Source organism: Haemorhous mexicanus, chromosome 1, assembly GCF_027477595.1.
Source record: "Haemorhous mexicanus isolate bHaeMex1 chromosome 1, bHaeMex1.pri, whole genome shotgun sequence".
Taxonomy (NCBI): domain Eukaryota; kingdom Metazoa; phylum Chordata; class Aves; order Passeriformes; family Fringillidae; genus Haemorhous; species Haemorhous mexicanus.
The window spans coordinates 61,550,787-61,568,230 of NC_082341.1; the positions used below are offsets into that span (position 1 = coordinate 61,550,787).

Consider the following 17,444-nt stretch of genomic DNA (forward strand, 5'->3'; position numbering starts at 1 on the left):
CAGTACTCTCTCTCTTGGAAAATAAATACTACTTTTCCAGAAGTCGTGGCTGTTACTTTACATGAAATCAAATGTCTAGCAAAAAATTTAATTATATGCAGAAGACATGTGCTAGGTTCAAATACTATGGTCAGGAAAGCAGAAGCAGACCAGGAAAACCACTTCCTGTTCTCCCTTTGGAAGTTCAGTTTCACCAGAAAAGGTGAGAAAAAATCCAGCTCTACTTTTCATATTATCACAAAGCACTCTCTGTGACAAAGAGGAGCTCTGGAACAATCAGAAGGGTTGACTAAGATTAAGCAATTCTTACCCCTGTAAAAAGCAACTAAAGAAAGTCAGTGTCCTACCAGCACTGTGATTAGTCTGTCATAGGCCTAAGTAGTTAGCAGAAACAATCTTTTGCAGACCTAGTGTGTATGGAGCATATCACAAGACCTAAAGCTTTTTACCCCTTGGCTATTCCAGCTGCAGACATAGGCAATTAGTTCCTTTAGCTGTAATTCCATGTACAATGCTATTCTGCCATGCCATCTTTCTCCCAGTAACTTTTGACTTGTGGCCGATTTCAACCTAGTATGGCAGCACAATGGACTCAAAATCAGGAAGTTCCCTGAGCTTTTGTGAAACAAGAGAGGATGAGAGAGCCATATGAACAAAAGAAAAACCAAGCTGCTAACTCCAACAGTTATTTGTTCCAGGACCTAGCAAAAACTGATAGCTAAAAATCAACATTTGCTTAGCTCAGAATTTGCCACTGCATTTGCCAGCTTTTCACCATAAATAATAAGAATCTGGAATTATTAGGGGCATGCAAATAAAGAGCTTGTCTGGAAAAAAAATAAGCTTCATTCATTCTTTTTTGACACTTTGTAGTCACCTTGTAAAGTTTGTATTCCTTTCAGAATTTCACATTTGAAAGTAGAAAGAGTACAAATATTCCAGAAACACCGAGTCTTACAGTCACATGCACCAGATTCTCTGGCAGGACCAGACCCATGCTCAGAGCATGTGTTTCTGTAGGAATACCTGACCTGGATCAGAAGCCAGTCACTGCAGCCAATGTGGAGTGCAAGGATTGTAGCTCAGAGAAGGAAAGGGTTTATCTTTGAAATTTTTCTTGTGTTTTACACACACAGTATCTTTGATATTCCCATAATGAAGTTATTAACACACGCTTCAGCTGGCAGTTTCTGGGGACAAGTATAATGATCTCTGGAATGCCCTGTCTAACCTTTGATTTTTGATTGAGATGGAATATAGACAAATGAAATGTAGAGAACATGCCAAAGAAATTAAAAATGATCCTGAAAGTTTTATTAAGGGCCACTTAAGATCTAGTTTAATTTCATCAAGGGAATTTTGTGTTGGTGTAACAGAGATCTTGTCTACATTTGCATAACAGCTTTACACTAAGGTAGTCAGTTGATTTTGGCATGCTGCCTGCTTATACAGAAAATGAAAATAACCTTTAAACCATCTTTTGCAGCCAGCTCAGCATGAAAATTTCCTTTTATTTGGTGGAAGGCTGACAAATGGGACAAACCATACAAATTGCTTGTCACTTCTGCCATATATAATGAGTAAAATCAAGATTCAGTCATGGATAATCTCCTCCTACCTTTTCAAATACACAGAACTCCAACATATTGCTCCATAAGCTTTTCATGCCTATTTTTTTAAAATTATTTTTATTTATTTTGGAAGTCAATGAAAATCTTTTGGAAACCTCTGTATAACAGGGAGCCAGACAGCAGCAAAGAGTTCACATTTGAGGAATGATTTCCACCTGCTCCATCCCCCTGGGAAGTAATGTTAACTGAAAATACAAACAGCCATCTAGCTGCCTCCATCCATGAAAGAGAGGAATACCAATGTTACAAACTGTCACATGAATACAAAAGAAAGTCCCACCAATATGAGCCTTTAGACTATAACTTCTGTAAAGTCTGATTAATAAACATAGGAAACTTAGAAATTAGATACAGGCACACAACTGGCATCAAGTTATTATATCAGATCTTTGAAGAGATCATTCTACCTAAAAGACAATGCATTCAATAAAGAAAGTGAAAAATACATCTAATAAGAAATTAGTTTTATCAAAATTATCTTGATTCCCCAGAATGCAGCTTCTGCTATGCAGAGTTAAAGATATCCTAGAAAACTGTAAAAATGCATTGAGGGGGAGGGGTGGGGGGGGTAAGTTTCTGGATGAACTTTGTAAGCTGCCTTAGTGATGATGTAGGATACCACAGTGCTGAAAACTACATTAATATGTAATGCAAATATTGAATCTGGAAAACTGTACTTTACCCCAAAAGAAGCTTACAGGGAGGTTTGGATTTTGAGATTAGTTCAAACTCTCTAAAGAGTTCATTACTCTTTAGAGATTTATAGAAAGAAGCTATGGTTAAACTGCTTTATTACACAGAAGATAAAATTACATATAGAACATTAAACCATGCAAAAACTATTTCACAAAGTACTTACAAGTTTCAACTATAAATTAAAGCATAAATCAGTCAAAACTGCAACATCAGGAAGAAACAATTACAGATGTAAGTGTTCACTCTTCAGTCAAAAAACAATTACTGCCATATGCTTGAAGTTTAGGAAATTATTTTTGTGCTGTTTTGCTTTCTTTTTTTTTTTTTTTGTTTTTAAAGAAGTGCAGCACCAATAAAACTAGTTAACCTGTTGCTCGTAAACACAAAATTAGGCTTTTTAATAGATTGGGGTTCTGAGAGGGAATAAAAAGAAAATCCCTGTATCCTGAACCGGAGGGTGGTTAACAAAAATGGAGCTTATATAAGACCACTAGAAGACTTTGACACTCTGGGCCAGTTATAGATGCCCACTGCATGTAATCAGCATTAACAAGACCCAGTAACTGTACAGAAATTTCTTCTTTTAGCAGATATATAGCTCTCCTGGAGTTCCGTAGGCTATCAGAAGTATTTTTGTCTTTTTCAAATGATCTCTACAAATTTAGGCTTTTATCTCAAATTTATGATAGAACTCCAGTGCCACAGTGAAATACTATGTGCCACTAATACAGGGCTTAGCAATATCACAGCCATTAGCTTTGTGAAATTTAGTGCTGTCTGACAAATACCAGACAGTTCTTCAGGATCTGAAGAGAAATGGTAATATAAAGGAGGAAAACTCATTTGAGTTATACACAGGGGCATCCAGTAGTAATTTCTAAAGTTTACAAAACAGCTATAATTTATAGGGTTTCTATAAAGGAGATATTTGTTTCTCAAAGATTAAGAGCACTCCCCTATCACCATGTGAAGAGAAACTGAGCTAACAAGCAGCACTTTTCTTTCTCTCATGCAAGAATATTCCTGGTTTTTTGGCTTTTTTTTTTGACTGACCAAAAAGTCAGTATTATTTGGAAGTAAAAGAACCCAAAAAAGTTATTTCAGGAGTTCAGATCATTGTAATAAATTTTTCCAAATATACTTATTTTAAACACATATTAGGAAGTTCAGATTTGAGTTCTTTCAAATTTAATAACAGAAGAACAATCAGATGACATTTAAAGATACATTGCAAGACAATGATCAGTTGCGAATCATGTCAAAATGTGAAAATATCAAATCATACTAATCAAATGCAGTCTTACAAATCTATTTGCTAAATATTTTTAGCATTTTTAATATTTAAGCCTTTTGTTAAAACACCTCAAAGAACCACTCATGTAGAGAAACATATCTATAGAAGTCTCACGGTCACAGTAAGATTACTCCAAGTTTACAGTCCAAGCATAATGTGTTTGTATGGACTCTCTCCCATTAATCTGATGAAGGTAGAGCTCCATCAATCTATTTAAGCATTTCAAATTGGCCACAATGTACAATCCAAAATTCTACCACAACCACCAACCATGTAATCAATAAGAATTGTGGTTACATTATCATGCAGCCAATGTGAGTTGTGAAAACATACCCGTTTTTTCCGAGGTTCTCAGAAACACCATGTCAGATGGGATTCGTTGATTCTGAGAGAAGAAGAAGAAAGAAAAAAGGTACATTTTTTTTGTAAGTATGAAAAAAAGTGAATTCCAATCAAAAGTCCAGTAAGATCTATCACCAAAAGGTCACACTTGGATTGAAACTCAATTAAAATAGGATTTCTCACAGTACTTTACATTCAGCATTTGCAATTCAGAAATCAATATTTTCGAAAAATTATACCATAAGCAAACAACAGCTAATCCTTTCAGATGTTCTTTATAAGAGAATCATAAATACCTGAAGAAGAGATTAACATTTTCTTGACTGAAAACAGTACTTCAAGTAAAAAATACGTCTATATATAAATATGTAATTGAAATATCTTAAAACACAGTTTCACTGAGCGAAAGTCTGACTTCAGTTAGCACACATAATAGAAAAAAAAAAGATAAATTTAAAATATCTTTCTTGGCACTCAAGTTGCAAATGTTATGTATACCAAGCATTCTTCTCTCTTCCAAACACACACAGGAGAAATAGCAAATTAGGGAACAGCATTTTCCTATTCCACATATGTAAAATTAACAGAATTTCTTCCTCACTAAGACACAGAATGACATGTACAGTCAGATGTACCTGTTCTGTCATTTTCCTTTCCAGCACAGAATTGTGTGTATCAAGTTTTCAATTATTTGTTCATCACAGAAAGGCCAATCTAAGCTTTCAGAGGTTAAACAAAATGAACAATACCAGCCTCCCACAGACATGGTATCTGCTACATGACTACCCGAATCCTCAGCTCTCTTTCCACTTTTTCCCAAGGCATCTATCAGCACCAGTTACACATGGCCAGCACAGGGTTTAGGAATGAAACACCAGAGAAGGCAAAAATAACCAGCATATCAAAATTTGCAAGACACAGGACTGGAAAGGAAAAAAAAAAAAGGTTTTCCATTAATCCAAAGAAACCTTCCCAAAATCAGCATGCCATCACAACAATGCCATTTGGAATAGTGTGATGTGAAGAGATCTGCCAGAATCAACTGCCAGACTATGTGTTATATGGGCTTAGCTTCCAAAATCATGATGTAAACTCTCTGAATCTCTGGGACAACAGTACTTCTCAGCACTCCTTGTAACATACTCTCAGCAACACCAGTTTATAAATGGGACTGGAGGCAATTGTATTCTCTATGGGAAGTTCAGTAAAGAGGGGCCATAAAGGGCTACAGAGAAGGCTACTATCATAAGCAATGATGAAGCTTGAAAAATGAGGAAGTTGGGAAACACTAAAACATAGATGGATGTTTTAGTTTACCTGAGAATTCTACATAGGTAGCAAAAAACCCTGTGCATAACTTAAAATGATGCATTTTCATCCATCAAAATTTCCTGGTTTGCAGCATTTCCCATTTTAACTCTTTATGCTTTTACAAATAAAGCTCACTTTCTTGTATGCCAACAGTATTCACCCTGAAGAGGTTGTTCATCTCTAACTAGTACAGCATTTCTTTGCATCTTGCCTTATAAGAGCTAATAATTAAGGATGTAGTGAAATTTATTATCCACCATGAGCCCAGATTCCAGTAGGAATACCTCATTCAAATTTACAGAAAAAAAATCAACCTTAAACGATATTATTTTGCACCTATTAGAAGGAAAAATGAGAAAAAGGAAAGACAACTTCAAAATTAAATAATTCTGTCCTCAAATGACAATAATAATTAAACAGATATCCAGTCTTAACATAGATTAGCTATACAGTTTTGCAGCTCCCCTGCCAGCTCTGACATAAATCCATTACATGAGCTTCAGGTTACTGACTTCATGCCTACAAACTTCCAATTACTTGTAAACAAACTAAAACACTTCACCAACATCCAAAAATTTTGCAAAAATAACTTTTAAAGGATCTAATACTGAATTAAATAGAAGTTCTGGTAATACAAAGTAGGTACCTACAAGTCACTACCAATTTCCACCAAGGACACATTTCAGTTCACAATTGACTGAATGAAAAAGTAGCCTGGCACAGAGTATCCAAGATTCAGATACTTTATGCCTGACAAAACTGGGCAGAATCATAGCATATCTGAAGTTGAAGGGACCCATAAGGATCACAGAGTCCAACTCCCTGCTGCTTTAAGGACCATCTAAATCATTTGACTAAGAGCAACATCCAGACAGTCCTTGAACTCAAACAGGTTTTGTGTCATGACATGGGAATCCTGTTCCAATGACTGTCCAGCCTCTCAGTGACAAGTCTTTTTTCAGAACTTTCCCTAACACAGCTTCATTCATAGAATCATAGAATGGTTTGGGTTGGAAGGGACCTTAAATATCATCTTGTTCCAATCCTCTGCCATGGGTAGGAACACCTTTCACTAGACCAGGTTGCTCAAAGCCCCATCCAGCCTGATCTTTAAGATTTCTAGGGAGAGGGAATACACAGCTTCTCTCAGCAATCTGTTCCAGTGTCTCACCACCCTCATAGTGAAGAATTTCTGGCTACTCTCTAATCTGTATCTACCCTTTTTCAATTTAAAGCCATAACTCCTTGTACTGTCACTGCATACCGCTGTGATTCCATTTCCTCATGTCCTGATGCTGATCACCAAAGGGTGATCAGCAACTCCTCCCCCTCTGCCCCCCAATAAGAAAGTTATAGACTGTGATCAGATTAGTCATGTGACTATTTTCTCATTTTGATACAAAAAATAGATATTGATTTTGCCTTCTTTTGTGTTCTGTCTTGCTCATTTTTCTTTCCTGTAAAATAATGAAACCTTTTCTGCATAAACATGTCTGAATGTATCTATCCTACCATGTAGGGAAGGCTAGGGACTGACTTGTCTTTAAAGTACTTGAAATTAACATCTTTTTTTATTATCAGATTTTTCATAATTTGGAAGTGGGCAGAAAGACACTACAGGAGTACTAGGTACCAAAAACAGTGTCACTATTATTGCTGACTCTAGAGAGCAAGGATGGCCCTGCAGATACATACCTAGTCACTATAAAAGTGTGACGACATAGAAACAGATGGCAAGTATGCTACAAAAATCTTTACCATCTCATTATGGAGAAAATTAAATTCTGTTGTACATTGTCACAGTCAAACAGCAGCAGTATGTCAATCACGTTAGCCCTCTCATGTCATATTTATCAAAGTAGAACAAGTTAAAATGACAACAGATATAACTTCAATCATTCAGAAACCCATGAAAAAACTACATAATCTCAATTACCATGGAGATTATACCAGAAATGCTTATTAACATATACTGAAATTTGAATATGTAAGCCATGAAAATTACTTGAATATATTGTTTTTCTTATATCTGGGCAGAATTAGAGATCCAGAGAAGGAGGGCTCAATTTATCTCAGTGTTTACAGCTTCCAGATTCGGTCCTAGAAATCTAACTACAGCCAGCCAATGGTCAATACAAGGCAAGTGCTTCCTCAGCTCCAGGGTTCCCATAAGTAACTATGCCATCCAGGAATACCAGCCAGACTGATAAACAAGAAACCCATAAAGACATCTATACTTTCCTGCAACACAGGCTACAATATTCAGTTACAAAATACTCTTCTCATAGCTTTCAAATTACTTTCATATTTTTCTCATGTTATTAACATAAACTTTTCCTATTCCCTAGTCAGTCTTCCCATTCCCCTACACTGTGCATAGCTACAGACCCCTGGAATTCTGCATTTACTGTCCTTCTTTCTCCATGCATGCAATGAACCATGTACTTCTTACATTAACTGAAATACTCCTGCTTGCTTCTGAGTTATAAATAGAACAAGCACTTCCCCGTTGTCTTCCTGGATCTGCATGCTGTGAAACACTGCATGATAGCATTAGCTGCAATCCTTGCAAATACTGGATTAATTTCACTTTACACACAAGATAAAAGTACACAATTTCTACCTTAACAGCTCCAAGAAAAGATCTCAAGGTTTGAAGAAAAAGCATTACTGTTCTCATGCTTTAAATCACTAATATGTATTGTTATTGTTAAATGTTGTCCCATAAATGTGCAGTTATTATTATTAACCAAACATATTGTTGAGTTTTATGCCCTCCTCACATCTTCAAAATGTATTCCAAACAGACAGTAAGGTACAGTATCTAAATAACAATATCTGAACTCAACAACTCATCCTTTCAATTGTCTTATTTAGGAATAACTATGCACATCTGTGCTTCCACTGGAAACTAGAAATGTATCTTAACACAAACCAAGGAGAACATCCAGAAGTAGCATGACTGCTAAAGGCATTTTTCAGCTAACAGATATGAATGTCTTTGAGCTTTTAAAATTAGGCAATGTTTTCATCTGTTCAGGCTTCATCCTGACTAGTAATAGTGCTACATGAAAATTTTCACCTGGAACAATAGATTTATTACTTTAAACTATTTTAAGCATATTACAGTCACTTAAGAAATCCTTTGAAATTAATTAGGACTATTAAAAAAGAGGCAATCACAGGATATTAAAAGTTTAAATCTAGAAAAGCCCTTCACTTAAGTTGTTAGTATTTGTGATGCAGTCACTAGTTAACATATGGATCTTCAGCTCAAGTGAGTCATTAATTTCACTGCAGATGCTGTTGATGCATCTACCAGTCAAATACAATGTTAACTTGTTTCTCTGCCATTAGAGTGAGCAATTGAACATTTCACTCCTGACTGGTTCTTTGGCTTAAGAGTCATACTCTGAAATTGAAAACTGCTTGCTCCAACAAAATACACTCCTCAACAGAACCAGAAAACATTTAATTTCATTAGCCTGAAAGCACCTCCAGCTAGGTCAAAAGGAAAAAAGACAGCTCTGCTGGGGCAGTAGGGAGCTTGAAGCTGAAATACTACATTCAAACCATTATATGCATCTTACTGACAGTACCTGACTCAAATCTTCATCAAAAAGCCCATTAATCATTATTTCTCTAAATCCTTAAATATTACTTTTTTTCATTAGAAACTTCAGGTACTCACAACATATGAGCTCTAAGCTACTGCAAATACTGCTAAAATAGCAACCTCATGAATGACAGAATGATCTGCAAAGTAACTCCAGTTTTCCAAATTCTAGTACAATCCAACAGAGATGGATCAGAGTGAATTTCAGGGAAGGCAGATTACCTAAGTAGCCATCAGAGTCTTCCCTACACTCTATAATAATTAATTCCAGGTTTAGAGTTCAAGAAGGGCCAAACACTTCCCTAACAAAAATCAAAGCAAATATCTCAGTCTCCTAGAAGTTCTGGAAGGCAGAAGCAAGCATGTGCAAGCCAATTCTACCTGCACTCTAAAGTAACAAGGTAAAAAGCAAAACATGTAAAGACCAGACATACCAGTGCCTTTCTTGCACAGCCTAGTACTGCTGCTCAGATGGGCCCAAAAAGTTATAAAGGTACACAGAGCGGACAAAAAAGAACAGGAAAAAAAAGCCAGAAATGGTGAAAACTACATGAAAATATATCTATTTTAAGCTGAGAGCAGCAAGTCAAATGAGACCTGGGTGTATTGTTTTTTCTTTGAACTAGAAGAAATAGAAAGGAAGGAAACAGAAGTTTTCCAAACCAAGCAGAAGTAGATACAAGGTTCAATTTGAGGTGCCTCCTTCCAGTATCTCAATGAATCAGCTCTCTCATACAAAGTGTGACGGGGATTAGTTGCAGGCACCCAGAAAGTGAGTCACTTTTCCAGAATTAATTTAGGCAAAAATAGTTACCTCTGACAACAAATTTAAGCTGACCTCTAAGATCACAATAATTTCTTAGTAGCCCAGAAAGACAACTGAAATAAGCAACAATCTTTATATTAACATTTATAAGGTTGTAATCAGAGCAAAGAAGAATTCACAGCTTTCACTCACCATCTGCAAACAAACTGGAAAGCTTTCTGTCCATTAAAAAACATATAAACTTTCTTAATATTTAATTACATATAGTTAGATATATATTATATTAAAATGATACAAATCTATATTAAAAAAATATATATACACACATATATATATACATACATGCATAAATAAAGATGATCATTGAAAGTTTCAGACAGTGAAACACCGATTAAACCATCAGAAGGAAGGTATCAGTAAGGAGACATCTTAAAACATTCAGCACAGCACATGTCAGGGAATTTAATTCTGTAGTCGTATTCCCTTCACAAGACTGATTTAAGCATATAACTATTCATAAAATATAAATATATAAATTCAATTAAAATACAATTAATTCTATAATAGACTTCCTTGAAGATTCTAAATAGGACTTGAACTAAAATACTAGCTAGTTAGGACTTCACAGATAAGTACCTTGATACACTTTTCTTCAGAAGATAATTAGCATGTTAATAATCTTTAGTCTCTAAAATATATTTTAAAAGTATCAACCTTTTCCACTATGATGAGGTCTCCAACTTGTATGTCTGAACTCTTAACTTGCACTTTACCTTAAAAAAAAAGAAGAAATGTAATCAACATTATTAAAGAATAACAAGAATATAAATCCCAGAATGCAAGCTTTATTTATTGATGCTACTATTAAGTGAAAATGGTACAATTGATACAAAACAGATCTCTGCTGAATACATTGGTAAATACATTTCATCTGTTTGAATAAACAACCCAGTGGTTTAAAAAATTCCACTTTTGTAACCAGTTAGCTATTGGAGAAGTATTAGAAGAAAAAATACATATGGCAGATGCTCAAGTCTGATCTGTAGTATCTGTAAGAGTTGCAAAATTGGAAAAAGGAATCTCTCACATCTAATAGGCAGTGCTTCTGTGTCTGACAAGAATTGTTAGGTTTATAGTCATGGAGCAGTCTTGCACACATGAGTTGTTATTCACAGCACAGTGACCAGCAGGTAACTTTGCTTGACCACTGAAGTTCCTGAAGTAATTGGCACTGTTTGATAATGTTGGCAATTATAGCAGAAAAGACGAAAAAACTCTCTGAAGTCAAAGAAATGCCTCAAGATTTAATTCTAGAAAAGTAAAATATCAAAAGCTGAAATAGAAGTTCTTCATTCTCTAAAGCTGCCTGTTCAGTAACTGCTGTGAACAACTGACTCAAAAATATACACAACACATTTTCCAATTTAATTTCCATACATTCTGTAGGGTATTAATATTTGTAAGACTCTTTAAGTTTTAAAAATCTTATTTGATGGACTGGAAAACTGAGACAGAGAGGTTAAGCTATTGCCCAAAATATGTTATTATTGATCTCATTAGAATTCAGGAGTTCTAATCCCAGGTGTATGACTCCAAAAGAAAGTGGCTTCCCTGAGTTAAAAATAAACCAAAACCCAACATCCCCTGAGGATATAAACACACACACGTATTTGAATAGCCTGCTGAGCTGAAACACACCCCCTGTAAGTATGATCTTCCCTCAACAGAAATATTACCATGATTCCAAGCAGCAGGTGTAGATGGAAAGTATGTCAAAACAAGGCAAGGTGTTAAGAGTTTTAAATGACAAGTGGAATGAATTAGAACAGAAGACACACAAAAGCACAGAATGAGCAGCAAAAAGTCTGAAGTTTAATAAAAAATACTATGAGTAGCAGATTTGTCAATGCACAGTCACACATCACTTATACTAAGTATAACAAAAAAAACTAGGGTAGGATGCAAATCCATGAGACCCTTCTCATTACAACTCTCAGTAAAGGAAGACCATAATTCCTTATACTCATATTTACATTTAGTAAAAGGCAGTAAGATTCACATTATGAGTAATTATTTTGAGTACTTGCTCTTTAAAATTTCATGCAAAAGCAGCAGCTGCTTTATGTCTAATTCAGTCAATAATAGATGCATTCCTGCAACATACAGCTAATATTCAATACATTTTCCATTAAAATAGCACTTCAAAAATGTGCAGTGTCGGGAAAGTCACAATTTTTGTTTGGCCTATCTGCAATGTTACTTCTGAGAGCTAGACTTTGCTACTGATAGTGACCTTTTACACTAGTTCAATTTTTCACTTGCCATAAGCACTTTCTGTCCTCTGCTCTCAAATATAAGACAAATGCTGTCTTCAATAGATAAATTTGTGAGGTGAGAAGAAGTAAGAGAACACTGCAGAAGGTATAAAAAGCTGTAGCAAGAACATCAGCAATATTTTACAAGAATTTCAAGATACCTATGGAAATTAAATAAGTGTCAATGCATCAAAAGCTTTTTTTTAAAAAAAATTTAAAGTAACTAATACTAAAGCTCAACCACTAAAACAACAGTCTGACATAAAATCAACATAATTCACCTGCTTACCTGCACAAAACTGCGAATTCTCCTTAAAAATTTGGAAGTTTTGACTAGAAGTGAATAGTATATACCAGAAGAAACATTGTAATGTTACTTTGCTTTCCAAGTTTGCTGGCTTTAGCAGAAGAATAGCATTACCTATATTGTTTTCTATTTTTCTGCTAAGAATTTTCATAAAGTTATCAGTCAATCAGCTAATTATAGCAGTAACAGCCACAAAAATTCTAGTATGAGCTACGTCAAGTCTCAAATCTACACTACCTATACAGTAATGTTTGAGTAAAACTATTCATTCAGAAGTACTAACCAAATGTAACTACTGGCAATTTTATCAGCTTAAACAATCAGATTTTCCACAGTCAGGCCATAACTGCACCTACAGTAAAGGCCAAAAGACACTAAACCTGAATAACCAAGAGGAGGTAGAATGTTCATGTGCAACATGATGTAGGGCAGACATGAAGCAAAGATTTTTGGTGCCAAGTACACCAAGAGGAACCCATACTGCACCTGTGTTTGTACTTCATCTAGCAACTCCAGGAATTTCTCTTAATGAATTGAAAAGTATACCTTATCAGACTCTTTTCTAGGTGGCTTAGCATAAAAGAGAATGCTCTCTTTATTAGACACTAACATGTCTTGTTGGATCATCCTGTACATCCTCACATGTAAGGAAAAGGCCTTACATACATACAGGACAATTCTACAATAAATTTGAATGGCCGGATATATTACATTAAATACTAAATGATAAAATGTGGCAGTAATTAAAAAAGTTACTTAAAATTCTGGAAAGTCAACATAAATGCTTTCTTTAGGCAAGCAAAAATGAGACTCATTAGATACCATTTCAGAGAACATTAAAATAATGCAATATTACATCTTAGTGAAGATGCATTTAGGAAAAAAAAGACACTGAATGTTATTCACTGCATAAATTATTTTTGCAAACTATTTTTTCTCTAAAAACATCTCCATAGCAAAACACACTTCACCATCTGTGTAATTACCAATAAAAAGTCCAAAGCTGTCAGAAGTGGCTGCGCATCCAGACTTTATAGTCCACCAAGGCGCAAGGCTTTCGCCTAAAGCAATGTATAAAATTATGCAGAACAGGAACACTGAAATGTGTCTGTAGTAAGTCATTATACTCCCGAGATAAAGCCAGTTTAAATGAACTGCAATGATTTGAAAAACTAATAAATATCTCATATGTGCTAACAAGTACTTCACACAAAAAAATAAGAAATGAAGTAAACAAAATGTGGGTATAAATGGGAATAAACTATGCTTCTTTTCATTAAAAAGTGTTTCCATCACCTGACTGCTACTCTTGAAAGAACAGACACTTTTGACAACAGCATTTTCAAATTCTTTTTAAGTTGCTATTACACCTTACCCCTGGTACCTTTAATACTGTCTGAAGTACTGTTTGTGGAGTTAGTAACAGCGTTTGTCTCTAACCCCTAAATACAAAACTCTTTTGACTGATGGCAGTGTAGACCATATGAAAGCTCTTCCTGATATCTATTAGCCTGAACTGTCAGCATAATTAGAGTACACATAACGTAATAAGAAGTTGGAGGAGAACACAGCCGGCAGGCAGCAGAGGAAAACTTTAAGTTCCAGTGAGTCCAAGATGAGGACACTGATCTTTCAGAGCAACTGCTGTCTGTAGGTTCTACTTTTAAACTCCATCTTAGATAGTGAAGCAAGGTTAGTCTTTAACCACCAATTGTAAAACTCTACAAAAAAGCTTCCTAGCTTCTCTCCTACGTGTCCTGTCTACTCTTGGGTAAAATCCTTCCTTATCCAATCTCCTCAATGCTGCAAAAAAGTGGAATAACAGTCCCTTTGATTTTTCCTCTTTTCTGGCTCTATTAAAAATTCTTTCTTACATTCAAATTTCAAATTCTGTTTCTGTTGATAGTACTGATTCCCTAATCAGACAAAGTTTTTGTAATTTTTTTTAAAACTTGTCTGTTGCAAATGGTCTGAATACCAGGAATAAAATCATCAGTAGGTCTGAAATATTACAAGCAATAATGACCTAATGTTGTACCTCTAGATTCAGATACAGTGTGGTTTCTTAATGGACTGGCTTTTCAAAGCAGAGGGACAACCTGTTCTTGAAGAGCTGAAATTCTAACAAAAAAAAAAATGGAAATCACTTTGGGTCTCCAAAAGAAAGATACTAGCTTTCATACTTTTCCCTCTTGTATAGTAATTACTGGTTGATGATATTTTCTTAATTTCACACAATTTTAAATGTATGTTTTCGACATCATTACATTCCTTAATAGCTTTTAAGGATACAGCCAAGACCTAAGCTTTCACACTTGAATCCTGGATGGAATTATTTCATTGAACTTATCTCTCCTGACACTCAATTTTTCTTTTGCTTTGCAGGTTGCAAAGTGAGAGTTCTGCAAAATGTTAAACATTATGAGATAAAGTGACAGATGTAGGCCTCTTCTGCCACTAGTCATTGTGACTATTATAGTAAGTTATTTTCTTCTTGACCTTATTTTTTTATTGGAAACTTCAGTAACACTGCACAGACAAACCTCACTAGGAAAGGTTCAGAACTGCCAACTTCAACAATGGAAAGGGAGAAAAGAAGAGTTAAAATTGCTTTACAATTTTATTATCCAATTGGCTTTTAACAGGCTAATGAAAAAGATAACAGCCTGTATATAAACTTGAGGTGATTCTGCTTCAGAATAGCAGTCTTTTATAGGCACTTAACTGGGCATACCTAAGTGCAAAAGAGAATAAACTGTGTCAAAAGTATAATTGTCCTTTAGGTAAGAAAAAGAGAAGACCTCCCAAACCTGCATGCCCAGGTTTAAATTTTTTCTCATTTTTTCCATTGCAGTTTTCTACTCTAGAAAAGGATATGCAGGTGAACTGCTCTGAAACAGAAATTCCTCATTCCAACTTAAACTTGAATGCTGACTGAAAACTATTAAGGATCTGCAGACTTTCATATGCAACAAAGCAGATTTTGCAGCAAACATCTCGATAAGATTAGGACAGCAGAATTGTTCATACACTGAACAATGTAATATATTCAATACAATAATCAAGCATCAAGTAAGCAAAGGAAAAGAATCACATGACAGACAGGAGACAGGTACACTTAATTGACTTGCTCACTTAAAAACTTCAATGCATTTACTGATCTTCATGTCTCGTCACTTGCCATGAAGGGTTCAAATAATAGAAACAATTCAAACTTTATGGTTCACCAACTCGCAAAGTGCAAAGTTTGCAAATTCAACAAGGGGTGACCATGCAACATAGTGAGATTTTTCCATGTCACATGTCAACTAGGGAACTGCACTTCACGGAATATCTCATGAATCAGAATTAGCCAACAGATGCTAATCTCGTCAATACCTGTCTAGCTACAAATAAGTAACATTTAAAAGAGATGCCCCATTCCCCCTTGATTTCCTGCTCTGAAAAGCTCATTATTATTTTAAAAAGCTGATTACAATAAATACATATTCAAGATTTTGAATCACTAGAAAGAAATTCTAAGTTTTCAACAAGTTACTAGTGTGAATACTCTTATCCTCAAATGTTGGTAGTTGTTACACTAGCAACGTGCAAGTCATAAGACTGCATTCACAAGTTTTACATGTTTAGGATTCCCCAAGACTAAGGAAGACTCCAACGGAAAGTTAAGCCTGATAGATAGTCACAGACTTTCCAATTTTAATCTTCTGCAGCACTGTATTTAAAAAAATTAGTTTTCAAATCAGCTGACCCACACTACCTTTTTGGAAGTAATTCATCACAATGTAGATCCCAATAACTTCTACAGTGACAAATATGTTTATTTTCCTTTAGTAAACACATAATTTGGAAAACAACTAACTAGACATTATTTTCATTAAATTTCCATTTTTATCAACCAAAACTGAACACTGAGCCTTGTTAATTTTAAGTTTTTCTACTGTCTAGTTTGAGCATGGGCAACCTGCTTAACGTCTCTATGTCAGTTTCTCTCACTTTAAGATGGAAAAAAATAAATATTTCAAATAGAAGTCTGTAAAACTAGCACAAGTCATAAAATCATTAGGAAAAAAATTGCTAGAGCAGTATAAAGTGCAGTTCCACTCTGAAAAGTGACTCTCAAGAGTGGCATCAGTTTTCGGGCTTTTAATTAAATCAGTATCAAGTTTGTTCATTCACAAGAAACAAAGTCTTCTTTCTCCAAACCATTAGCCTGTACTTTAGTATTGTAGGCCTAACTAAATTTTTCCACTTGAAGAATACTGTCGATAAGAAAAAATTAGGTAATTATATTGAAAGCTATTCTTTAGAATAGTGTATGGAAGCATACACTTGATTTTATTAATTTACACAGATAAGTAAGATAAACCTACATCTTTTTAAAACATGTAAAAAATTTTGGTCTAATATTATGATGGGAGGAAGTCCTGTTTTTTGTATCAAAATTATATCTCTCCTTTTCAGAATATCTCATTATGGAAGAACCCTATATTAGGAAAAAAGTGAAATTTATCACTACTTATGATTTTATATATGGGTTTGTGGCAACGCGTAATACAATTCTGAGTGGTGACTGCAGTAATGTTTTCACTCTTAAAATTAGTTATTACTCAAAACATTGCTAATTCATGATCACACATAATTGTCAACATGGGATTCAGACTTCTCTGTAAGCAGTTTTTGAATCTTTACTTCTGTAGAAGACCAGTCTTCAAAAAACACACAAAATAGCACAAAATTCAAGTATGAATTCATGATGGCACTGACACCAAAGTCTGAAAGTCAAAATGACAAACACTCTTGTAGGTTAAAAGCTGATATCCTTTTTTTAAAAAAGGGGGATTTTTGAAGCTTCTTTTTAAGAAGCCCCTTCTCTCTATGAGTCAGTTCCTGAGACAATTTGATAATTGATAATATTTTTGGAACCTTTCTATGTGGCACTCTGTTCTGAATCTAACAGTCAGAAGTGCTAAGCACATAAAAGTGAAGAGCAATGCACAATTCTCTCTTCTGCTCATGTCTAAAATTTACAATATCCTACAAAATGTAATTGTCATTTCACATCTGAAGTGCTTCACTTCCTTAAAAGTCTTCATGAAAACCTGTCAAAGGTGTTGAGTCAAAAAAAAGTCATAACTGATTTCTCCTTTCATTAAAGAAAACTGA

The 17,444-nt window shown here is 34.8% G+C and overlaps 1 protein-coding gene across 3 annotated transcripts in view; it reads right to left on the bottom strand.

Moving 5' to 3' along the window:
- Positions 1-17,444, bottom strand: part of ATP9B (ATPase phospholipid transporting 9B (putative)) — a 153,370-nt gene that overhangs the window by 102,775 nt on the left and 33,151 nt on the right. For all 3 annotated transcript variants that reach the window (XM_059851270.1, XM_059851261.1, XM_059851279.1), the window contains exons 6-7: positions 10,371-10,429; positions 3,955-4,006 (exon numbers count right to left, since the gene is read on the bottom strand). In XM_059851270.1, the coding sequence (XP_059707253.1) occupies positions 3,955-4,006; positions 10,371-10,429 (111 nt within the window). The remainder of the gene's footprint in view (positions 1-3,954; positions 4,007-10,370; positions 10,430-17,444) is intronic.